The sequence below is a fragment of the Microcaecilia unicolor genome, chromosome 10 (assembly GCF_901765095.1).
Source record: "Microcaecilia unicolor chromosome 10, aMicUni1.1, whole genome shotgun sequence".
In the NCBI taxonomy this organism is placed as follows: domain Eukaryota; kingdom Metazoa; phylum Chordata; class Amphibia; order Gymnophiona; family Siphonopidae; genus Microcaecilia; species Microcaecilia unicolor.
In genome coordinates this window covers 206,699,957-206,725,211 of record NC_044040.1, presented here as the reverse complement: position 1 = coordinate 206,725,211, position 25,255 = coordinate 206,699,957, and the positions used below count along the sequence as shown (strand labels likewise).

Here is a 25,255-nt window from a genome sequence, read left to right as displayed (position 1 = left end):
GGCTTTTATTTTCTTGCTTCAGGTCAACATAAATGCCCAAGCACACCTTAACTCCAGGTTGTTTAGGGCTTGCTACCCAAAGCACAAGTCAGGTTCAAAACAGTCCATGTAACTTCACTTCACTTGACCTAAGATTACTTCTCTTAGGGAACAGTACATTATTAGAAAGAAAACACAGTAGCTTGTTAGGTTGCAGCCCAGACCTTTTCAGTAGGAAACAGTTTACACAGTCTTTCTTGCACCTCCTTACAGCACAGTTACACAGCTTGGTTCCCACCTGGTTCAGGCTGGGGTTTCAATTGTGCCCAGCCCTCTTTCTCTCCCAAGGTTGCACCTGTTCCCTCTTTAGTAGAGATCTTCCCCAGCGCCTCAGCCTCTCTCCTCCAGTTTTCCACCAGTCTCTCCAAGGCACAGCTAGCCACCCTCTTACAGCAGCTTTTCGGGTTTGAGCCAGAGATCCAATCTCCATCTGTTCCTCCTCTAGCCCTTCAGTAATCTCCATTTTATCCTACTCTTCAACTCCCCCGCCCCCAGTCTCTCCAGCTGGCCCTCATCACCTTCCTCAGAGACCATTTCCCAATCTCCTATCTCCTCCCCTAACTCTTGCACAGCCAGGTGGGGAAGAGAAGGATTCTGGGACTGGTAGTTCCTCCCCTTCTTCCTTAACCCAGCCAACCTCTCTGCCTCTGGTAGCCCAGCTTTCTGAATGTGGGTGTTGTGCACATGAAATCTGCCCCGTTGGGATTCCCCGGCTCCCTGCACCCCCTTTCTTCGTGCCTTCCCGGAACCCCTTTCACCTGCACTCTCACAGGTTTTAGATCTCACCTGTACCTTCTAAAAGGAAATGTTATTTTTCTGAAACTATTAATTACATTTTAAGAGAGACAACAGCAGCAGGCTTCACACGGTGTGGTTCAGCCGTGGTTGATGCTACAGTGTAAAAAAAAAAAAAAAGATAGATAAGCGGGGTAGACCAATGGAGTTCCAAAACGTGGAATTAATTGTCAATTAACCTTGTACACAAATCAGTGTGTCTATCTAGCTGTTTTGGTTGGTTTGGGTCCCAGAAAGGAGAAGGCTTTCTACTGCCACTGAAGGAGGATTAGCTACCACAGAAATAAAGGCAAGTAGGAAAAAGAAAGTATTAAAGAGGACTCTGGGGTGGGACAGAGTAGAGGGCAAAGAAAGATGGGGCAGAGAAACCTAGGCTGTCACATCAGTTAGAGAGAAGCGGAAGGGCTGGTGCCCGATTGTCTGTACTGGTTGCCGCAGTGTCGGGATCATGGCGGAGGTAGAAGAAACGCTAAAGCGGATCCAGAGCCAGAAAGGAGTGCAAGGAATCATCATTGTCAATGCCGAAGGTATTCCCATCAAAAGTACTATGAACAATTCTACGACAGTTCAGTATGCAGGTCTAATGCACAGTTTGATGATAAAAGCACGAGGTACAGTACGTGACATTGATCCTCAGAATGATCTCACATTCCTGCACATACGCTCCAAGAAAAATGAAATCATGGTTGCTCCAGATAAAGACTATTTCTTGAATGTCATTCAGAACCCCACGGAATAAGATGTCCTGCAATTCTGATCAGCTTTGGTTTAGCGTAATCATCAGAACCCTTGTTAATGGCGTGCCACTTTACTAATGTATTAAGACATAATACACATTTTTTAAAGCATTTATAAGTATTGATTTTCTTCAGGACAAAATGCCTGGTGCAAGAGCAACAAGGCTTAACAGTTTTCATTCCTTACAGTCAAATTACTGAGAATAGGTCGGCCTCAGGAGCTGGATTATGGCATTCAAGTTTCCGTGTTTAATATGGTACAATGTTTAGATATCAGAATTACATGAGAGAAAAGTAATCATGCTAAACGTTATTGCTTATATATGCTCTTGGGACGGTTTTATCCAGATCTTGGCCTTTGAAAGGATAGTACCAGATATTTCCCTCAGAACAGCAGCTCGTAGTTTCTGCAGTCTTGCTTGGTCTCTTTGCTTCCTCCCCCCCCCCCCCCCCCTCCTTATTATATCCTGTTGTTTCAATGTATGTTTTTAGGTTTTTTTAAGAAGAGGATGGGTGGGTGCCTTTTAAAAGTTTCTGTAAGCAGTTCCCTGATGATTCATTCAGTGGTATGTTTTCTGCTCATCAGAGGCAGTAAAGTCACAAATTACATCACATTCAGCATGAACCAGCCCAGTTCAGTGTGTTTGATTGTGCTTTTTAGCTCCCATTACTCCCTCACCCGTAACTGTCTTGTCTGTCTGTATTATTTAGATTGTAAGCTCTTTTGAGCAGGGACTGTCTCTTTGTAGCAGGTGTTCAGCGCTGCGTGCGTCTGGTAGCGCTATACAAATGCTAATAATAATAATATTTATGGTTGCTAGAAGATATCAGTCCATCTAGCTGTGTATGTTTCCATTTACTATATCCTTTCTGCTTCTCCTATTTATCCCCACCAGCCAAAAATACTTTCCTGAATGACACGGGTTCTCTCTCACTGGCCTAGTGCTGGAAGGAAATCTCCTTTGAAAATGAGCTCTTCGTTACTTATTTATTGATTGCACAGTTTGTATACCGCACTATCCACAGGACTAGGCGGTTTACATAAAAACATTCATAATAAAATATACATATCATAAAACAACCTAAATAAAACAAAACAATAGCATCACATAAAACTCTAAATAGTCATGCCCATGGGCCAAATTTATAACCTCTATATTTCAGCAACATATCAACACAATCTAAAAGTAACCTACAAAACAATCCATATTGCTAACTTTTCATATCAAGGCACTAAAATTTGGAACTCCTTACCTAAAACCATCAAATGCATCAATGATTATTTGTTGTTCCGAAGTCTATTGAAAACTCACTTCTTTGGTCTAAGAAAATAAGCAGTCTTCTCAAATAAACTCACGGCATTAATTTTTACCTCATCCCACCTCCCACTACTCCTGTCTATCCCAGTTAATCCTAGCCCTTTACCTTTTTCCTCCATATTTCAATTACCTAGCTTAAATTGTTTTTAATTACATCTGTTCCTAACTCAAGGTTTGCTGGTCTAACATTATATGGTGTATTTTACTTTCTGTTAATATATTTTGAAAACGTTCATGCTTTTCTAATTGTTATGTAAGCCACATTGAACCTGAGCTCTACTCGAGCTAATGCGGGTAAGGCATAACTGTACTTTCCTATTTGTCCATGCTAGACCAATGGTGGCATGTCCCAAAGCTTCTCTTCTATGTTTTCTCTGAACTCAGGGTGCAATTTACATCCCAGGTGCTACAATGATTGAGTGAACACTTTACAGATGTATACTAGCAAAAGGCATTCCGAAACTTTCAACCAATACTATCCTTGTCTGGCCATCACTTGGTGACCTTTGATAATGATGATCCAACAACTACCCTAGCAGATCTGGAGAAGACACCATTTTGCCCCTTTGGAGTATCTAGCAATTAGCATCTGCCCAGTACACTGAAGGGAGAGGTACTAACTCCTTCCTTGTGTAATCTTTGGCCCAAATTGAACATCCTCCAAAGTGGCTGCTGCTCTCACATACCAGGAGCAAAACGGGTTATTGAGAATGATATAGAACCTACTGCAAAAATAAAAACTGAAAGCAGTCTCAGGACTGTATGGGTCCCAACCTGCTAGGTGGAGAAAGCTTGGCCATACCTATAGCCATTACTCAGGAATCCAGCAAGGAAGCTCAAATGCCAGACTTCCTTACCAGACCACAGTGGGCAAAATGTCTGATCAATGTTTTTGTTGTATAAGTCAACCTTCACCCCTTCCCCCATACTCCCTCCCTCTCACCCAAGAGCCATGATTTACCCTGCCCATAGAAGCGAGCTCTGTGGGTGCTTGAGCACCCTCCTTGACTTTGCCAAAGGACAGGTAATTTCCATTCGGTTTAGCATCCCCAATCATTTACAAAAGTTGGCTCTCATGACCTTACTGGTTACAATATGATGCATGCATGTTCCATGATGCTTATGCATTTTTAAAAACCCAGTATGGCATTGACTGTGGTGGGATATACACAGTAGGCTCGAAGGGGGCACCAGAGGGTGGCTGTTTTTCTGTTTGAGCAAGAGAGGAGCAGCAGTGGCCTACAAAGGTGTGATATCCTTTCGAACTGCTTGGAAAAGGGAGCATGGACTAAAACAATTTTGAGGATCCATCCTATAGGCTTGGCAGATGAAGCAGAGAGGAAACAGGCAGGCACTGTAGTAGGTACAGCTGGCACATGCTGTGAAAGGCCGTGTTAGTTAGCTTCCCCGCACCCTGTCATTAATGATTGATGGTATATCAAATAAAATAAACCATACGTTGACATCCTTTCAACCCCAAACCATGATTTACCATCCACTGCCAACTGGCCATGATATGATGTTTCTCCCAAGCTCTCACTGAAAGGTTTTGCTTGAGAGAGGTAGCATAGGATGGGCAAGGGGGTGAGGAATTTATTAAAGCTTTTGGATCAGAGAGCAACATAGTTTCCAAGGGCACGTACAGGCAGAAGAGAAAAATGCAGTTTGCCACCACAGCTTCAACCCAGCCCACAAATCCCTCTCCTCATTTTGAAGGCACTTTTTGTACTTCTTTCCCAGGCATCAGAATACCTAGTTCTGGCCTTCCCAATAAGTCCCAGTGCTGGGAATAGTTTTAGTTCAAAGCCTAGGAAGGGGTTAGCCTGTTACTATTGGCCATTCAAAATATAGTAAAATGCCAGTAGCCACACCCACCCACACAAAAATAATTTACAATAATGTTGAGTTTCCCGTACAATTATTGTATGCTTCATATCATGGTGCCTGTTCTGTGGACGGACAGGGGGGTATCTCAGCACTCAGCAAATTCCTTCACTGTGTCCAAGGAAGGGCCGAGTTCATCTTGAAAAGTTGGCTCCTATGATTCACAGCTGGCAGGGCAGGGGTTAGTGGAAAGTTACTACACAAGGCACGTCCAGGGTTTCTAGTATAGAAGAGCCAGTGAAATACACACTGCTGGCTTAGTAAAACAAATCAATCAAACAAACATCGCCAGCCTGCTACTGCATATCTTCTTTTTGCCTAGGTTCAATGCATATCAGCTATGTAGCAAGAGGGACCTTTTGAAGTTTAAGCTACATTAAAAAAAAAAACCCCGTCTAGGATAAATAGCCACATTGAGCCTGCAAATAGGTGGGAAAATGTGGGATACAAATGCAATAAAATAAATAAATAAATACAATAGTTGCAGCTCCCCGGGCTGCAACAGAATCCGCTGCACCACAACCACCACCGGCTCCTTTGGCCAGATTTCCCCAACCCAGGCTACGTCACATCTCATCATACTGCTCAGCGCGCGGCAGCAGGACAGAAGCGGGGCGTCCGCGCTACCTCCGCCGCAGCAGGGGGGAGGCTGGAAACCCCGTCGGACGGGATGGGCTCACGCACCGCTTCATTTGCTGCAATATCCTTTCGCGGGTGACGTCACCAAATCGAGTCCCTGTGCCTTGAAAAAAAAATGATACGTCTCTCATCTCTCTGTCTTCCAGTTGAAATCCTTTCACCGTCGGGACGATCATTTGAATCTTATAGAAGGGCAGTTGAGCTGTCACGATTTTGTTGCTCTTTTCAGCACGCTTTTTTTTTTTTTAATCCCCCGTTGTGGGGGGAGGGGGAGGAAAAACGAGTCCCGGCCGGATAAAATAGATGCGCAGTAGCGGCGCCTCGTCCTTTTCAGTTGAGCACTGAATGCGAGTTCGGATCATGTCAGGCAGTTCTGCGGATTATAACAGGTAGCCCGCCTGCCTGTTCGCAGGGAAGGGAGGAGGGGGGGGGGGGGGTCAGCTATCCCGTGTGTTTGCCTCTGTGACCGGCGGAGGCGCAAACGGCTCTCTCGGGTTATGTCAGGGGAGGGGGAGGCGAGGTGGCCGGGCCGAGGGTAGGGACGAGTCCAACAGGCCGCGGTTGCAGCGCGTCGATGCTGTTCTATCTCTACCTATCTATTTTCGCGCTCTTTCTTAACCGCTGAAATGCCTGCGCGCGCGCGGCCTCGTGGAGGGGGAAGGGGGGGAGGGTCCAGCAAAGGAGCGACGTATTGGCGGGAAGGGGAGAGAGGTTTATAGTCGTCGCTGTGGAAGGAGGAGGAGAGGTCGCGCGTGTCCCCCCGAGAGGGGGGGGGGGGTGGCAGAGGACTGCGTGTGAGAGAGACGCGCAGGAATGGCGGAGAGAGAGAGAGACGGGAAGGTTCCAGTGTCGGGAGCGGGCCGAGCCCCCCTCCCTTCCCCCCGTCCCAGAAACATCTGGAAACGGCGCTGCTGCCGCCGCCGCGACTAACGTCTCTCCAGGCCCGGGGCCTTGTTAAAAAAAAAACGGCCGTTAGGTCACCACCTTCGGCTGCGAATAACGGATTTCCAGGCGGAGGCGAGAGAGGGGCCCTGGCGCGAGCTTTAATTAGTCTCCAGGAGCACGTGGTGGGGGGCGGCGGCGGCTGGTTGACTCGGCGTGGGGAAAAAAAAAAGGGCAACTTTGGTGCTCATTTACTGGAGAAGAGGTGTGGTGGCCGTGTTAGTCCACTCTTAAAGGTTATCAATAGAAATCAAACAAAATAAAACATGGAAAAGAAAATAAGACGATACCTTTTTTATTGGACATAACTTAATACATTTCTTGATTAGCTTTCTAAGGTTGCCCTTCTTCGTCAGATGGGAAATAAGCAAATGTGGTAGCAGATAGTATATATGACCAGGGTGGGGGGTGAGTGGGTTGGAGGTACGCATGGGGACATCAAAGCATTTCATTGATATTGATGTCCCCATGCGTACCTCCTACCCACTCCCAGACTGTCAAAGTAATGCTTGGATGTTTTATTTATATATACTATCTGCTACCACATTTGCTTATTTCCAATCTGATGAACAAGGGCAACCTTCGAAAGCTGATCAAGAAATGTGTTATGTCCAATAAAAAAGGTATCATCTTATTTTCTTTAACATGTTTTACTTTGTTTGATTTCTATCGATAACATTTATTGGAGAGTAACGGGTTATACGACTCGTTTTAGTAGAGCTTCTGACGAAATCATTATAGGCGACCCTTTTCCAGCAACGGGTGAAGCGTTTCGGGCCCTGGTTTTCTTAAGAATGAGCTGTGCACAAGCCTCAGATTTCGTGTAATGCTCGTAAGCAACAGTCTGGCACCACGGGCTCTGTATGATGAATAGTTAAAAACTGTTAAATGTGGAATGTGTGAGGGATTATATGGAGAGTTGGATACACCCGAGGGCTGTAAGGCTTTTCTAATCAATATTTCTGTACAGCAGAGATCATGGCGGCCCAGAAGGCATGGACCCCGATGGTGTTATCGAGGTGAGTAGTAACATCTTATTGTCTGTGTTTTAACTTAGGTGGGGTACACGCACTTTGTGATTCTGTTCTTGCCTCTTTTTGCAGAGCAATTGGAATGAAATTGTTGACAACTTTGATGATATGAACTTAAAAGAATCTCTCTTAAGAGGAATATATGCTTATGGTTTTGAAAAGCCTTCAGCTATTCAGCAGAGAGCTATTATTCCCTGTATAAAAGGTAAACTACTATATCTGTAGAAATTATAGTGGCAATACGCACTGTTGTAATACTAAATAGTTCAAGTGAGATGATGGTATACCATCTTTCGGGACTGACTGAAATGGAGACAACCTTACTTTGCTGATCACTTGTTAAAATGTAATTAATTTTTGGAAGGAATAACATAATAAAGGATAAACTTGTGGGTGCAGTAAACTTGTATCCTACCTTTTTTTAGGGTATGATGTGATTGCTCAAGCTCAGTCAGGTACTGGCAAGACAGCCACATTTGCAATTTCCATCCTGCAACAGTTGGAGATTGATCTCAAGGAGTCCCAGGCTCTAGTATTGGCCCCCACCAGAGAACTGGCTCAACAGGTATTGAGGGTAGTTAAGTTTGAATGTGTTGTACAAGTTTCACTCTTCATAACTGTTGGAAATAGAACACTTCTAAGCCTCCAAGCTTGATATCTAAAATTATTAAGTACCATAGGGTATGATTAAACTAAAAAGTTTAAAAGTTCCAAAATGCATGGATTTCATTAATTGACATTCTTAATGTCCCCATGTTTTGCTACTGTTTATGGTTAATTTGTCACAACTTGTAGCAGTACAATACAAAAACAGTAGTACATGTGCAATTCATTTGTGTAGTTTACTATGTATAGATAGTAGTAGTTGTATGTCCTGTATGCAAAATGTTGACTTCTTGAGGAATATCTTAACTTTTTTCTTTTATGTTGTAAACCACTTTGGTGTGTACATGTATTTTAGTATATTAAAACTGAATGATGTAACTTTAAGATGCTATTGATATGTATCTAACTGTGGCAGCATTCTTGACTTCTTAATAATTGACAACTTGGTTGTCTAGAATAACTAATGCTAGTTGAGTGTTCATTTTAACATTAATCAGTGTTTGAGATGAGCATAACCATATTTAACTAGTCAAACATGATTTACGGTTGAGGTGATGGCATAGTGTGATTGGACTACAAATATTCTTCCAGAAGCAGATAGGAAAATTCCTGCTGCTAAAGAGTTGTTGTTTGAACTTTTTTTTTAATTTGTGGACTAGGAAAAAAAGGGTTTATGATAAATGTCTGATTTCAGCTGAATCCAAATGGCAGAGGGAGAACAGTAACTTCCTAGGATTATGCAGTCAATGGTAGGTAGTCTTGAATGTGTCCTGAATCAGTGCTCTGAAGTAACTTAAACTTTACTACTAGTGAGTAGTAGATATAGTTGTATCTTTTTGGTATGATTAGTGTTTGGACACATACTGTTGATGTCCTAATATTGTACTGTGTGAATAACAAAATCCACAAATGTCACTCTGTTGGTAGTCTGGTAAAGAATAGCAGTTCAGATTGTATTTTGGATATCTCAGGGTGAAAATAATTGATGTGTGAACAGGCTATACCCTGATGGTTTTTCCATGATCACTTGTCCATTTAGTGGTGCTGCCTTCTATTCAACAGCTCATTACTTGTACATATGATTTGGCTACTGTAAGAACATCACCAAACCTGTTTCAGGAGTGTATATTTGTGATTAGACACAAGCTGTCTTGTTTTTTTAGTAATAGGTGTCATTTGTAGTTCTGTTTATATAAGACAAATCATAACTATAATTTATTCTGTAGTCATAGTATATAACCATACTGCATTTAGTATCTTTTGAAGTAGTGGCAGAGATTGCTTTTTAAACTATGCAACTGACAGAGTAAACTTTCAAAATTTGTTTCAGATCCAAAAAGTAATTCTTGCTCTTGGAGACTATATGGGTGCAACTTGTCATGCCTGTATTGGTGGTACAAATGTCCGCAATGAGATGCAGAAACTTCAGGCAGAGGCTCCACACATTGTGGTGGGAACCCCAGGGCGTGTGTTTGATATGCTTAACAGGAGATATCTTTGTAAGTGGTTAAATTTTTTTCACCTTTCCAGCTAGTACTCTTTTGGTAGTTTCCTCCTGCTCCTCTGGGCTTGAATGCAATCAAGTGTTCCTCATTTTTCTCAAGATATGAGTAGGGGAGATGCAGGCACGGCTCTCAACTTTAGCTTAAGTGTTAATCTTTTTTTTTTTTGCTTTTGGCTACCCTGAGTATGCATGGGGGGTTCCAGTATTGGCAAAAACTTCTTCCCCTTTTTAGTTAGTTTCTGTAACCCTGCAGCATGTATATCAAGATAGGTGAGATATTCTTTACTGCTAGTATTGTCCACCAAAGAAGTAATTTCTCCATTCACAGAATGACAGTTGTCCTCTTGTGGTACTGAATATAGATACTAGTAAACCTTTACAACTGAATCTAGTGCAAAGCTCTGCAGTGCATGAACCAAAGAAAGGGGACCACTGCTCTACACAAGACAAACCATTTGCAAATACTGAGAATACATGTCTGAAGATGGTTGACACAATCATGGCATTTCTCCCTTTTTCTGCAACCTGCCCGTGGCTCAGACTATCCTGAAGTTGTGATTCAGCATGCATATAGCAGTAACTTTCCTCATCTTGCTGAGCAACATTTCAACAAAGGAAGTATTAATTTCTAAAAGCAAAGCTGGCATATCTAAACTGCCTCAAATCCCTGTTCATCTTCTGCCAAGGACATCTCAAAACATACTTGGAAGTCCAAGCACAAAAGGAAAACTTCCTCAGAAGGCAGGTAAAATCTCCTTGAAGGCTCTCATTTCACTTTGCTGATTAAACGGAGCACAGAGTGATTAACATATGGGAGGTGCCATAGACAACTCAATTCTAAAAGGGCTTTTCCAACACCTTCAAAAATTCAATAGGCCATTACTGTACTCCTTCAAACAGATTCAATGTATGAAAAGGCTGGATGTCCACCATCAGGGAAAACCCTCAATGTGACCAGTCTTGGTCACTTACAATGCCTTTTCCCAGTCTGTTCTCTTCAAGGGGGTTCAGAGCTTTGAGTTTCTGATAGTACTTGTCCTATGGATACTTATTGTACTGGGAATGTAGTGTAGAAAAGAAACCTCATCTTCCAGCCTCTTATTGTACTGGGAATGTAGTGTAGAAAAGAAACCTCATCTTCCAGCCTCCGTTACATTCTGAAGACTCCTTGTTTGACCACATTGAAGATCATTCCTATCCCCCCCCCCCCCCCAACCAAAAAAAAAAAAAAAAATTCTAAACCTTACGACTGTCAGCATTCATCATTCTCTGAAAATCTTCTGTTTTGTGAATCTAAGCTCTGATCCCTTGGTCCACCTAAAGAGGTAGTAGCTCTTCCAGTATGAAATCCCTTCAACTTAATTAGAATAAGTCTTTTCTATAAATTTCATCCAAATTGGTGCTGGGGCACAATCAGTCCCAGTTACTGTCAAGGAGTCACTTAATTCCTGGTAAAGATGTTAGATGTAGTAGGAAGGAAAGTCTACCAAGGCTCCTTGTCGACTGAAAACTAGCTACAAATTCTTCATTAACATCTTTTTTTTTGTTTTGTTTTGTTACATTTGTACCCCATGCTTTCTCACTCATGGCAGGCTCAATGCAGCTTACACGGGGCAAGGGAGGGTTAAGTGACTTGCCCAGAGTCACAAGGAGCTGCCTGTGCCTGAAGTGGGAATTGAACTCAGTTCCCCAGGACCAGAGTCCACCACCCTAACCACTAGGCCACTCCTCCACTCCACTACAACAGCTCAATCACACCATACCTGAAATGCAATGACTCCAGTTGTGTGCTTATCACCTATATACTACCTGTATTGTATTCAGCATCCCTCACTTCTGTAGCAGTAGAGCTAGAACTGCTTGGTCAACAGCCTCTTGTCTGAGAAGACTTGCATAACTAACTTGGCAGATACAAATTTTATAGCAGTTCTTCTTCAGTGTATAAACAACCCTCGCCTCTAAAGGGAAGCTAAACATATTCAGAAGAGACTGCAAGAAAGCCATTCTGGCAAAGGAAAAATAGAGTTCAGTTTTTCTCTTTTATAATAATGCTAAAATTTAGAGTAAAATGGTTACAAATAAAAATTTTCTCCCAGTATTATAGAAAATTGAATTTATATCAGTCCAAATTTCAGTATAAGGAAAATAAAATCTGTTTCCGTTGGAAGCTTAACAAAATCTGTCTGCCACAAGATGTGCTTGTCATATTATTGAAGCCTAATTTTGTCCAATAATAATTCTGCTTCTTTGGTATTTCTCAATTATTCATCATTTGCCCTTTGTAACCTCCCTCCCTCGAATACTTATCACTCATACTTGTCCTTCACTGAAAATGTCCCTGTGTTGTTATGTTTTAGAGCCTATTTGAAGCAAGCAAACCAGACACTTGTTAAAGTTTATGGCCCATTACTATTTCTATCTACAGTCACCTTATACTTGGTGATAGACCTTAAGAGAAACTCAAGATGGAACACACAGGGAACATCTACCTTGAGCAACCCTAGTTCTTGACACTTTGCTTGTGGGAGACAGATTGTGTTTATCATAGAGCAGGGATACTTGGGGGGGGGGGGCAGCAATCAAATCGCAAATGACCTGTACTCACATGTTGAGCTCTTAGCTGAAGAGTTTCTCTTCTACCTGACAGCAGTTGAATTGGCACCACCAAAGCAGAGGGCAAGGAGTTGAGGTTTTCTCATCTCAAAGAAGAGATTTGGCCCATATTAGATCTTTGCAATCTGTCTCTATATAAGAAGGAAAGGTTCAGAATGAACATGCTGGCAATACTTCCCCTGGGTCATCAGCAATTGGCCAAGCTCAGACATGCAACACATCCCATTTCTTTCCCACCACTTAAAATATCTGATTCACGTTTCTTTACACATTAACAATATTGGGTACTTCAGTTTTTTTTTTTTTATTAGCACTCTGGGTATTCATAAATTGCATCAGTGTTGTAGTCCCCCCCCCCCCCCCCCCCCGGCTCCTAAGCCAGCGCTACTTGGGGTCGCTGCGTATGCCTTGTAGCGCTATAGAAATGCTAAATAGTAGTAGTAGTACATCCAGCCATTTGCGTTTTCAGGATATTTATAGTGAATTCATGAGATTTATGTGCACTGCTTTTGGTATGCAAATCTTTACATGCATATTCATTGTGGATATCCTGAAACACAACTAGATAAAGTGTGCTCAAAGGACTGGGTTGAGAGCCACTGTTCTAAGCAGGGCCTAAACACAGTTGAAAACTTTTCTACAAAAATTAAGCTTTCTAAAGTCTTTTGCAGCCAAGTCAGTTAATTAATTTGAGTATGCCTAGGCAAAAGCGTATCTTTGAAAAGGTGCATACTAAATTTGGCTGTGACTTTTAATTAAACACACAATATGTAATGCTCAGTGTTTTTCTCAGCCACATGGCAGCCACCATCAATGCTATGCCATTGGCCAAAGTTGCACATGAGGCCTTTTTAGTGGTCTCAACTCGATTGAAATTAATAGTCTGCCTTTATCAGAACTCCAGTAGTAAGCCTCCTTACTCTGGTAGCAGGCACACAAGTCTTTTTTTGGAGTCTCTTCAACCCCCTCTGCCCAAGTAATCTCAGGAGGCCTCTTCATGCAGCTGGGGAGCTCTGGGGGCTCATCACTAACATCTATAGATGCAAGGCATGTGGTCTCCAAATGAAAGCTGTATGCTTGTCAACGGATCAGAGCTAAAGGTGGTGTCCCATGCTCTGTGTCAAGTTTATTTAAATACTTGATGATTGCTAAACCACCCTATAAATAAGGAGGCTCAGGCACTACGAATCTTCATCAGGTTGCAAAGATCTGTTTTCATAATTCCATTACTGCTACACTTCACATAGCTCAATCAGCATACATACGCGATTGAAAGCTGGATCCTAGTGTAGCACACTGGCATTCTAATGCTAACAACTTTGATCCCATTTCTTATTTGCTTTTCCAACTCGTCATACTCATTTCTCCTAGTCGGGCTTCAAAACTACCTCAGTAAGAACATCTAGCAGCCATATCTGTGTACGATGATCAAATACCGTATTTTTCGGACTATAAGACACACTGGACCATAAGACGCACCTAGGTTTTAGAGGAAGGAAATAGGGGAAAAAAATTTCCTTTTTCCCTCCTCTAAAACCTAGGTGCTCCGGTGCGTCTTGTCCGAATCCCTCCCTCCGAGTTCGGGATCGCCCTCCCCCGGCCATGTCACCACTTCTCCCTACTCACGTCACGCGATCTTCCCTGGTGGTCTAGTGATGTCGGGGCAGGAAAGAGCCCCCTCTTTCCTGCCCAGCGCGCTGCTCTCCGTCCTCCTGTATGCAGCCTGACGGTCTCGGCGAGATTCAAAATGGCCGCCGAGAATTGTCTCTGCGGCCATTTTGAATCTCGCCGAGACCGTCAGGCTGCATACAGGAGGACGGAGAGCAGCGCGCTGGGCAGGAAAGAGGGGGCTCTTTCCTGCCCCGACGTCACTAGACCACCAGGGAAGATCGCGTGACGTGAGTAGGGAGAAGTGGTGACAGGGCCGGGGGGAGGGCGATCCCGAACTCTGAGGGAGGGAGGGAAATCTCTACCTTCGGACTATAAGACGCACCCCCCATTTTCCTTCCAAATTTGGGGGGAAAAAGTGCGTCTTATAGTCCAAAAAATACGGTAGATAGTAAACTGATTTCTAGACACCCTCCTTTTCATGAGGTCTAATGTGAACTGCTATTGAGAGAACCACTGCCACCTTGGGACCTAAATGTTGTCTTAGGCCAGGTATGTTACTCGTGAGTAATGACGGTCGCTGGTTGTGGCCTATCAATGTGTGGTTCTAAAATTTGTCCTTTTCTCCCCATTATAACTAACTTAGGAGCCAAACTTATGTAGTTAACCAGATCTTAATTTTAGAAGGTGTATTAGATACTATGATACAGGCTGCACATAACTTCCCCACCCATGGGCTGCATATTTGACACACTACTCCTAGGCAGTCTCATGAAGAAACATTTTGAACCCTTTGGGGGGGGGGGGGGGGGGGAAGGAATATCTATTGTGGAAGACCACCTTTCTCATCACTTCAGCTAGGAAGATCAAGTGAGATCATCCACTATACTCAGTTTTTTTTTTTTCCTGAATTGGGTGGGTGCACTGTAGGGGTTTTTTTCCCCCCTAAAAAATGGTCAACTTCACATCGGTGATACTAAGTTCCCTAAATTTCACTTCTGCAGTTGAAAAATGTCCTGCAATTGATTTCCACAAGAGCATTGCTCCATATCCATACCCAGAGGAATTTCTGCAGAAGTTCCCAGTTTAGGAACACTTATATCCAAATGTACCCTTTCCAACTGGATTTTTGATTCTTACTACCAGCAGGCAGAATTGGACTCTAGTATCTTAGAGCCACTGTATTGAGAATCACTAATAGTGCACACCTTTACTGGGCACTACTGTGTAAACATTGTCTAGAGTCATGGCCTTCAAGACAAACTGTGTACACAACCTTTTTAGCTTTTTAAAATTAAAGCATTGAATGAAACCCATCCCTCATGAGGGCAACTGAGGGACATAACTTAGTTTTGATCTGTGCCTGAATCTCCCTTGTCTCCAGAGAAAGTATATTGCTTGTAATGTAGGTTCTCCATAGACAGTAGGGGAATGCAGTCGTACTTATCCCACACACCCCTCTGTGGAACTGTCTGCTATAATATGGGGGCGGGGGAGCTTTTTGCCAACACAGCACTCCCCCTACATGCTCATGGCAGCCAAAAGCAAAGGAAAGATCATACATGTGGCTGCATTTTTCTGCTGTCTACAGGGAACCCTGTTTAAAGGTCCAGTAACTATGCTGTCACAAACGTTTTTTTTTTTTTTCTTTTCTTTTTTCCCCCCTCCCAAATTACCAGCGCCTAAATGGATAAAGATGTTTGTTTTGGATGAAGCAGATGAAATGTTGAGTCGAGGGTTCAAAGATCAAATCTATGAAATTTTTCAAAAGCTGAGCACAAATATACAGGTAATACTACTTTTTTTTTTATTTTTGGAACATGTTCACTAAACTTGTTTTTTTTCTAGTGCTTCCTGGTCAAGCACACTGCTAAAACTACAAAATCTAGATCTTTCTAATTTTTGTAGTAATGCTAGCAGAGTACACATGGGAAGAAGAATAAATGCAATGATTTGAGAGATAGGGATGGACCTCTTTCTTAATGTCCAGTGTCCTTTGTCTTCAAAACTCAATGCAACACATTTCAAATGCATATTTATTTGGGTTGCTGTATGTAAAAGATGTATTTGTTTTTAGGTTGTGCTGTTGTCTGCCACAATGCCAACTGATGTGTTAGAGGTGACCAAGAAGTTCATGAGAGATCCTATACGTATTTTGGTGAAAAAGGAAGAGTTGACCCTTGAGGGTATCAAACAGTTCTACATAAATGTGGAAAGAGAGGTAGGTATTAAATATAAATGGTTTTGACTTCCTGGAAAAGCACTGTGTTAAAATTATCTGAACTTTGAATCCAGGTTTCTGTAATAATGCTAGCAGAGTACACACAGGAAGAACAGCAAATGCACAGGATTGGTGACTTGGGCAGACCTCTTTTTTAATGTCTGGTGCCCGGTGTCTTAAAGTCTAGTGCAATAATTCATCAGTACAAGTTTGGTATGGTCAGAATTCAGTTTTTGCTGTTTTTATAAACTTGTTTCCTTCATTTAGGAATGGAAGTTGGATACCCTTTGCGACTTGTATGAGACATTGACTATTACCCAGGCTGTTATTTTCTTAAATACAAGGAGAAAAGTTGATTGGTTGACTGAAAAAATGCATGCCAGGGACTTTACAGTGTCTGCTTTGGTAAGAATTTTATCCCTGAAGTGTGATTAGAGGGGTGGTATCTTTACAACACATTACTTACTATTTTTATCTGCTTAACTCAAATGATTTGATTTTATATTGCCAGTAGGTTTGTTCAAAGTAAAATAAAAGCAGTGCTTCAAAGAAAGATGTCTTCAGTTCCTGGTATTAACACCTAGTTAGAATATTATGGGTCACTCCTGTGAGGCTTTAACAGCTCCCTGGTAATTTTACAGGAGCACACCTGTAACATGAGGGTTTGACAGCCACCTGAGGCCAAACCAGATTGTTGTGGTGGATAAGTGCTTGTGGAAATTGAATCTTTGAGAAGCAGGAAAAGTTACAGTATGGCTGTGAAGTGTCATGTTGTCGTTCCCCCTGCTTACAGCAACCAGATTCATACTATCCCTGTCTGTTTAGACCCTATAGCAGCCAGGGACGCTTGGTCTCGTACATGTTACTTATTTTCATGGATACATTTTTAATGTCTCCACAGCATGGTGACATGGATCAGAAGGAGCGAGATGTTATCATGAGGGAGTTCAGATCTGGCTCCAGTCGTGTACTAATAACTACAGACTTGCTGGTAAGTATGTGAAGTTTGACTAGAGCATATGAAAACAATTATAAATGGCAGTAGCAGTTAAGCTAATAAAGTAGAGAGACTGAATCTAGTGAAATAACATTATATGCACATGTATTAAGCTGATCCTCTTAGGCTGTTTATATAAAATAGTGTAGTAAACAAAATTGGCCTTGTGTTAAAGCCAGGAGCTTTTAAAACTGTAGATTACTTGGCAACATAGTATGGCTTCCATTCACAACAAATGCTTATTTCAGGCTCGTGGAATTGATGTGCAGCAAGTGTCCCTGGTTATTAATTATGACCTGCCTACCAATCGTGAAAATTATATTCACAGGTAAGCTTTTGCACTGGATGTCAGTTCAATAGTTAACTGTACTGGCCATCAATACTGAATCAGTCTATCACTTATAAAGGTGAGAAGTGGTAAAGCACAGGAAGGCTCTTGCTGGCACACAATAGCAGTGCTTAGTGATACATCTGAAGTCTTTGTATGATGGAAAATTACAGCATGTTCTGCAGCTCATTTGTATTTTGGCAAGTGAGATCAAGCTGCTTTTAAAATAGACATGAAAAGCTAAAGTAGCAAAACCTAGCCAAATTGCCATTTTATTTTCAAACCAGTAAGCTAGCCTGCACTGTTAAGCTTACAAGTAGCTTGTATTAAGATATTCGTTGCACCTCTGCAAGCCACTGAATGCATGGCTGTATGATAACTTGGGTAACTTTTGGTATTTACAGCATGTTTCTTGTTTGGTCAGCACTTAGAGCTCACTGAATAATTTATAAATGTGTTCAAATAGAATGACAATTTAAGATTTTTGGTAGTTAGAAATGAAGTGGTGTAGAAAGCTGTAATCAAATTAGCCTGCCAATGCAGAACAGGTGTGCTGACTAGGGTATTAAGTATGGGCAAGAGTCTCAGCAGAGTTGCAACTTTCAATTGTTTCTACAAACTTGCTGGCTGGCTAAACTGCCAGTTTCCTTTGATATGCAGGATAAGTTACAATATGGCTGTGAAGTGCCATGTTGTCGTTCCCCCTGCTTAAAACAATTTGATTCATACTATCCCTGTCTGTTTTGACTCCAGAAAAGCCAGGGACGCTTGGTCTCATACACTTCCCACAAATGTAAATCCTACCTGCATTATAAAGCTATTAACATTTTTTTAAAGCAACTTTTATACAAGTTTTTTTTTTAAGGCATAACACAGCTGCTGCAAAGCTAAGATGCACTCATGGACACAGGACCTGTGGAAATCATGTTCAGAATACACTTCATGTTGCAGTGCAGTGTTGACAAAGCTGTGAAAGTTGAAGAAAAAAATTGTTGAGGGGGCATGTATGTCTTGATCTGCAGAAGAGGCTATGGAAAAGAATCATTGGGTGGGTGGTTATATTTGCCTAGGAGGTAGAGCATCTTTTAATTTTTCACAATCTGCTATAAATTGTCAAATTTAAATGTCATGTATCACATGTGGCGTAGCTTGAAAAAAGATTTGCTCTTGCAAAATTGTCACACTGAACTTGTATTGCTATAGAATATAATAATCTAGCTTTGTACATATCAAGTCTTCTATAGGATACCGACTAGTATTTTTGGTTGTGAATATAATAGTTGGGGGGACACAACCTGGCTGCACTGAAAATTGTGGCATTTGCCACTGAAGGTTTTTTAGAGCAGTGTTTTATGTAAAGTTGGGTGGCTAGGATAAACATACCAAACGTGCAGTGACTGATGCATTTATGTTGAGGTAAGTAGTTCTAGTCAAGAAGCTTGTTAGCTTTCTCTTAAAGAGGAAGCTATGGTGTTTTAAGAACCTTTAAAAAAATAAACTAAAGGGGGGGTGGGGTGAGAACTTAGTAGGCTTAATGACCAAACCACTTACTGTATGGGAATAGACAAAACACATTTCTAGATATGTTCATCTTGAAGACTTCTTTCCTTTTTTTCTTTTAATAGAATTGGTCGTGGTGGTCGCTTTGGCAGAAAGGGGGTGGCTATTAACTTTGTCACAGAAGAGGACAAGCGAATTCTGCGTGATATTGAGACTTTTTACAATACCACAGTGGAGGAGATGCCTATGAATGTGGCTGATCTCATTTAGTCCTTGGGATGAGATTTTGAATGCAGTGCTCGCTCTGTTGCTGACTAGGCGAATCACGACGTGCATTGTGCTTTCTTTGGAAATATATTGAATCTTGTCTCAATGCTCATAACGGATCAGAAATACAGATTTTTGATAAGCAAAGCGACACTTGTCGTGAGCTCTTGTAGCACAAGCCTTTGGCTTTGTCCTCTTTACAGAGTTTAGACTGTTGGGGTGGGTTGTGAAGACATGGGGTCTTTCAATTTTTTCTTTATTAAACATTTTTTTCCTAGTTCTATAAAAATGTTTGTATTAGATGTTCTGTATCATTTAATAATTTACTTGTGGACTAAAAGATATAAGTGCTGTATAAAATCAGCCAATTATGTTAAACTAGCATACATGCCTTTATTGTACATTTCAGATTTAGATTAGACATAATTGGAAAGGCCTTTTCAAGTTGAAAGTTACTTATTTTCATAGATGAGCATATGCACTTGTATTTATTCAATAAAGTATTTAATTAGTGGTAAGTGTGATCTGGACTCTGTTGCTCAGCCCCAGCAATCTATTCTACTATGTCCTAGGGCTAACTCCAGTTAAATTGCCATATTGCACATGTCTTAATGAAGTTTGAATGTTCAATAAATTGTATATTTCACTTTGATTACAAAGTTTACTTGTATACTTCAGTTGTTGGAAATTCCACATACCATGTACCTCTCACAAGATTGTGTGTGTGGGGGAGGGTCAGTTAAGTGGGTGAACTCTATCACCTAGTGCTTTTAAACCCACTGCATTTGTGTTGTACTACTACAGTACTTGTATCTTTAAGTCATTTCCCCTTTCTATATACTTTCTGTTCCATTATAGTGTTAAAGCTGTTTTTTCAGAACAATCTGGAAGCTGAAAAAATAGCTGTTACAAATGAGACTAGATTCTTTTATTTCTGTGGAGTTGAGAGTTAGGTGAATGATGATGATCTCTAGGTTGTAATAAAATTATTCCATTTTGTTTGAGAATGAGATCAATGGAGTAAGTTTCTAGTTTAAATATGGGTTGATGTCTGTTCTTTTTGAACAAGATCTGTAAATGCTATGCAGTATGTCATACCTGTGCGCTTTTTTTTCCCCCCCTGAATTTGTGTGTAAATGGAGTGCTTAACTATAGCTTGGCAGTTGGTGTTTGGGTAATAAACAAATCAGGTTAACTAGAATGTCTAGTTTTTCACTTTCTAAGTCTGTTGCTACTAGTCATGTTTCTAAAAATCCTTGTTGGAGATTTGAGGGTATTGCATAGTGCTCTGCCTGTTGGAAGCAGCCTCATCCTTTACACAGTGTGTTTGCTCTGTGGAAAGACTTGTTTCAAATAGCCTTGGGAAGCCAAATCTTGACAGCCCCAGGGCCATCAAGGAAGTAGTGGTCATCACTTGTGATCCTCCCCTTTCTACTTGGAATCTGAGGTAATGTGGTGCAGATAAATTTTACCTGTTCAGGTTGACAGAGAAGGTAAATGACCAAGGAATAAGCTCCTTTGCTTGGTTTGTTTTTAACAAATTTGAGACTGTCAAGGGTTAAAGCCTCTTTTTTTTTTTTTTAAATCAAAAGTTCCCTGTTTGCTCTAGATTGTCCTACTTGTACTTTTTGCTGTTGCTGTGGCCCTCTTATACCACTCTTATTATTCTAACTTACCCTTACTCTTGTCATAGTCCTTTTCACTGTGCTTTGCAGTAAGCTGAGCTATTTTGGTTTAGGCAATATTTTCCCATGTTAATCCTATGCTTTGCAGTATGTGCTAACAAAGTGCAGCAGTAAAACCATTTGTGCTAAAAGGTCATGCAGTGGGAATTCAAAATTCCTTAGCAAACCTCCAGTGGCCTAGATGGATGGGTTATGCATGCCTACTGGCCGCTGTCTGCTGATGTGGTTTCATTGCAACTTTTTTTTTCCAGTCAGTTTTTCTGTTGCAGTCTTCTCCTCCTGAGGTAGATGTGTCCTCTTTTTTTTTTTGGGGGGGGGGGGGGGGGGGGGCAGTATTGAAGAGACTGCATCCTGTTTTGTACCTTGGTTAAGATTGATAGCTGGTCAGCGAAAGGACCTGGCAGCTTTTCAGGCTACAATAGTGCTTTACCTTGAGGATGTTGCTTTGACTTCCCTTCTTGGTGGCAGGCTGGTCCTATTTGTCAAGAAAAGCATCTTCTGATCCCAAGGGTGAGGTCTTTAAGAATCTTTTGAAGGAATTTGAATTTAGCATAGCTGGCATCTGATAGGGATGTATGCATGCTTCTGGGCTATAGGGTGACTCTTTAGATTTTTGCAGGGAGGTGTTATACCTGTTATATGCTCATCAGATGCAAATGCATCAGTGATGAGTGGCTTGATTGAGGAGTTGCAGGTATCAGAGCTGGAGAATGAGGCTGCAGGTAGGGGTTCTTACAGGTGCAGGGATTCCAAGTAATGAGGTAAGACTGAAGGCTGTTGTAGCTTTTCTTTTGGAAAATGTTGCATTTGGCATAGTTTTGAGAAGGTTGAAGAGGCAGAGAGAATGGGAGGGTATGCTGTTGTTTGTAACCAAGCCAAATGTCTGACCTCGCTTATTTCTTTTAGTGGGATGTTTGTGAGCTGCAGTGGTGTGCTATGAGACAACAACTGAGTATATAGGCAAGACATCTATCCTGTCCCTTGAGCAGTGTGGGGGAAAAATAATATTAATAGTAAAGACTGACAGACTCTTAAAAGGTGGAATTTTACACCTCACCAGTCTGCCTGCCCTACTACAGGGTTTGGTGCATCAAAAACACCTCTCAACACCTTACCTAGCACCTTGCATCTAAATCACCCACCTCCAGCCTATTACTGACTGTATTTAAGATCATGTAATGACTATAACACTGAAAGCCACATTGAGCCTGCAAAAAGGTGGGGTACAAATGCAATAAATAAAAATCCACAAAGAGGCAAACCTTACCAACCAGCCCTTCTGTAATATCACTCGAAGATGTTAAACCAGCCCAAGGATTGACCTCTACAGTACATCTCTTGTAACATCCTTTTCCAAAGAGCATACTCCATTTACCACTACCCTCTGTCTCCTTCCATTTAACCAGTTTTTAACCCAGTCACTTTAGGTCCCATACTGAGGACATTCAGTTTACTTATCAGTTGCCTGTGTGGAACTGTCAGGCTTTGCTAAAATCTAAATACACATCTAGCACCCCTCCCACATACAACTGTTTGGTCACCCAGTCAAAGACGTCAATATGAGATTTGTCTGACAAGATCTGCCTTTGTCCTGCAGTCCATTCAATTCGAGAAACTTCACAATCCTCTGCTTTAGAAGCATTTCTATTAGTTTACTCACAATTTGAGGGCAAGCGGACTGATCTGTAATTCACAACCTCCTTTCTTCCGCTGTTCTGCAGAAGGACCACCTCTGCCCTTCTCTAGTCCTCCGGGACTACTACAGATTCTAGGGAAGCATTGAACAGGTCAGGCAGCCTGAACTTAAGTTCTATGAGTACCCTCAGCTGTATCCCATCAGGCCCCATCGCTTTGTCTAGTTAGCCAGTTCCTCACAAACAGTCTTCCGAGAATCGGTCCAGGTGTACTATACATCCATCCTCAGCATTTTTCTGCGGTCCCGCACCTGCCCTTTCATCCCGTGAACACTGAATATAAATACTTATTTAGCACTTCAGCTTTACCCTTATCAGCTTTAACATATTTCTCCCCCTCAGCTGTGAGCCTCACAATGCTATTATGGCACTTTGTATTGGCTATCTTTTCCTCCATTTGCCTCTTCACTTTGATGTTATTTTTGTCTGTCTTCCTCTGAGTCATCTTGTAACGTATAAAAACTAACATTCCTTAGCATCCCTCTGGACCGGACCAGGATTTGACTGATGGGTTGTGCTCGCCTACTAGCTGGTGGAGACTGAGAAAAAAAACTCTGACTCTAAAGAGCCAGCCCTGGTCATGTGACCTTAGCCTCTATTTTCTCAGTCTCCCAGCAGGTAGGAAGCGAGCCCATTAGTCTCTTTGTCTTTTTTATTAGAGGTTAATAACTACAATGCTACCTCTTCTGTGCCTAGGAATTCTCTGTTAGACGCTGGGCAAGTAGGGATTTCTTTTTCTTTCTTTCTTTTACAGCCTCTGGGGGTGTTAAACTCGGTGTCCCCGGGTCCCTCCCCCCTTCCTCCCCATCTCCCATGCGTGCGAATGGCTACCCTTTGTTTAGAAAGGTGTATGTCTTTGGGAGAGGCAGCCACTATGGAAAGTTAAAAGTACAAGTATTTTTTTTCCTTCCCCAGCATTTTAAACGTGCAAGTTGTTTAAAAAAAAAAAAAGGGGGGGGGGGGGAGACAATTCTCAGATGGCTAACGAGCAGGCTTAGCTGTTAAAAAAAAAAAAAAAAAAAGGACAAGAATTTAATGGTGTCTAGGGTTTTTTGATGCGACATTTTTTTCCTCAGCAGTTGTTTCTGTTTCTGTACGCTTGGGCAGGGGGAGCCAGCTTGTTTAAAAAAAAAAAAAAAAAAAACAGCGCGAAGCATTGTTGCTCAATCAGACACAGCTCCGCCATGCAGAGGAGGCTACAGCATCTGCTGGGTCAGCGCCGGAGTTTTGCATTTTCTTTAGGGCCTCTTCGGGTACAGTCAGTGATGTCCAGCTTGTTTAAAAAAAAAAAAAAAAAAAGTGTTGGGACTAGGTCAGACAGAGCCCTGGCAGGTTGAGGAGCCATGTTTTTATTTGTCAGCGCCGGAGCTTTGCGAAAAAGGTAAAAAAAAAATAAAAATACTGTCAGCAGCGCGCAGTTGCCGTAGTCGGCGCTTATAAATTTTGCTGTTCTTTCAGAGTTTCGTCAGGGCCGGTGTTGTCTCCAGATCTCGGAGCCGATTTCGCAGGCTTTTATTTCTCAGCCTTCCCGCTCTATTCCGCTTGTTGCGGAGGTGTTAGGCGGGCTGTCGGGGATTGCCTCGGGGCAAGTGGCGCGAACGGCGGCCATTTCAGTAACCCTCCGTCGTCTCAGTCGGGGTTTTTTGTTTCTCCTGTAGGCAATGCGTCAGTTTTAAAGGGCACTTCAGCTCCAAAGTGTATTTTTTCCCATCTCTGTGCACTCTTTATCTGTGATAAAAATCCACATCGTATATGCAGGCAATACTTGGAGGAAATTCTTTTTGGGGTAAGTTCCTATATGCATCTTCACTATTAACTCTGGTCTTCTTTTGTCATTGCCATTGATTGGGGGTCAATCTGCGTTGTCTGTTCTGGTCAATTGATTGAAACTTTCCACATAGTAACATAGTAGATGACAGCAGTAAAAGACCTGCACGGTCCACCCAGTCTGCCCAACAAGATAAGCATCTTTCTATAATAGCTTAGTTCTTTTCAAGAATTTCCCTTGTTGTTTTACGAACTTAAGAATTCTCTATTGGCATAGAGTGGGTTGTTCTCATGCCATGGGCATATATAAGCTTATTTTGTGAGGGACAGTCCTGTCTATTAAGCACCCAATCTCTCAGCTGCCTTAGAGGGCATGCCCTATTATAATTACTTGTGACTCCTCTCTTATTGTTTCATTTAAGAATTTCTCTTAATGGCTGTAGTATTATACAGTGTTCTTTTAACAATTTGATAAATTTTCTCTATAGGCATAGAGTATATTGTTTTAGTTACCATAAGAATATATAAGCTCTCTCATATTCTCTGAGGGACTGCCCTGTCTATCAAGCTCCCAAATCACTCAACTGCAGGCATGCTTTATTCATGTTTTTCCCTTCTTTTCCAACAGTCTTGAAGCCTCTCACTATCAGTTCACCATTGGCAAATTGTAATTTTTCTGGGTTGGTTCAGTATGCCTATGCATATCATCTATCCCTTCCTCTTCCTTAGAGGTCAGTCTTGTCTCCACCGCCTTCTCCAAGTGGCTGTGGCACTAATTCACCTTTTCAGTTAAAGTATTTTACAAGTCTGTCTTTTTCTTTTTCCATTTTTGTTCTATGTGCCCTCACTCCAGAGCTTCCTTTCACTTGGAAGGGAACTCGCTTCTTGTGCATTTAGGTCTTCGGTACATAAGTATTGCTATAATGTGAAAAACCAAAAGTCTAGCATTCCTTTCTAAGGAGTGTGGGTTTGGTACATGTCCATGAGGGAGGAGACATGACCATGGTACGAGGATTGGGGAGATCCAGGGAATTAAAGGTCAGTGAATCATATGTCCATACTGAGCAAATGGTTGAACC

The 25,255-nt window shown here is 41.9% G+C and overlaps 2 protein-coding genes, 5 non-coding genes and 1 pseudogene across 9 annotated transcripts in view; all 8 read left to right on the top strand.

Moving 5' to 3' along the window:
- LOC115478505 (T-kininogen 1-like) overlaps nt 1–25,255 on the top strand; it is a 191,819-nt gene that overhangs the window by 45,686 nt on the left and 120,878 nt on the right. The window lies entirely within an intron of this gene.
- LOC115478509 lies at nt 1,268–1,573 on the top strand (annotated as a pseudogene).
- LOC115478506 (eukaryotic initiation factor 4A-II) lies at nt 7,440–20,042 on the top strand. Of its 3 annotated transcripts, none has more exons than XM_030215894.1 (9): nt 7,440–7,591; nt 7,812–7,951; nt 9,323–9,491; nt 15,397–15,506; nt 15,795–15,938; nt 16,206–16,343; nt 16,840–16,929; nt 17,184–17,263; nt 18,889–20,042. In XM_030215894.1, the coding sequence occupies exons 1-9, from the start codon at nt 7,495–7,497 to the stop codon at nt 19,031–19,033; spliced, it is 1,113 nt and encodes a 370-aa protein (XP_030071754.1). In that variant the 5' UTR covers nt 7,440–7,494; the 3' UTR covers nt 19,034–20,042. The 3 variants fall into 3 exon arrangements, with proteins under 3 accessions (XP_030071754.1, XP_030071755.1, XP_030071756.1); XM_030215895.1 differs by lacking the exon at nt 7,440–7,591 and adding an exon at nt 8,687–8,741 and having other exon boundaries at nt 7,878–7,951; XM_030215896.1 differs by lacking the exon at nt 7,440–7,591 and adding an exon at nt 8,652–8,741 and having other exon boundaries at nt 7,882–7,951.
- On the top strand, nt 7,655–7,724 carry LOC115479388. The gene has a single exon (XR_003943685.1). It is a non-coding gene; the product is annotated as a small nucleolar RNA SNORD2 (small nucleolar RNA).
- On the top strand, nt 15,566–15,740 carry LOC115479385. The gene has a single exon (XR_003943682.1). It is a non-coding gene; the product is annotated as a small nucleolar RNA SNORA81 (small nucleolar RNA).
- LOC115479383 lies at nt 15,964–16,135 on the top strand. Its single transcript, XR_003943680.1, has one exon. It is a non-coding gene; the product is annotated as a small nucleolar RNA SNORA81 (small nucleolar RNA).
- Nucleotides 16,672–16,799, top strand: LOC115479374. Its single transcript, XR_003943673.1, has one exon. It is a non-coding gene; the product is annotated as a small nucleolar RNA SNORA63 (small nucleolar RNA).
- Nucleotides 17,918–18,045, top strand: LOC115479371. The gene has a single exon (XR_003943670.1). It is a non-coding gene; the product is annotated as a small nucleolar RNA SNORA63 (small nucleolar RNA).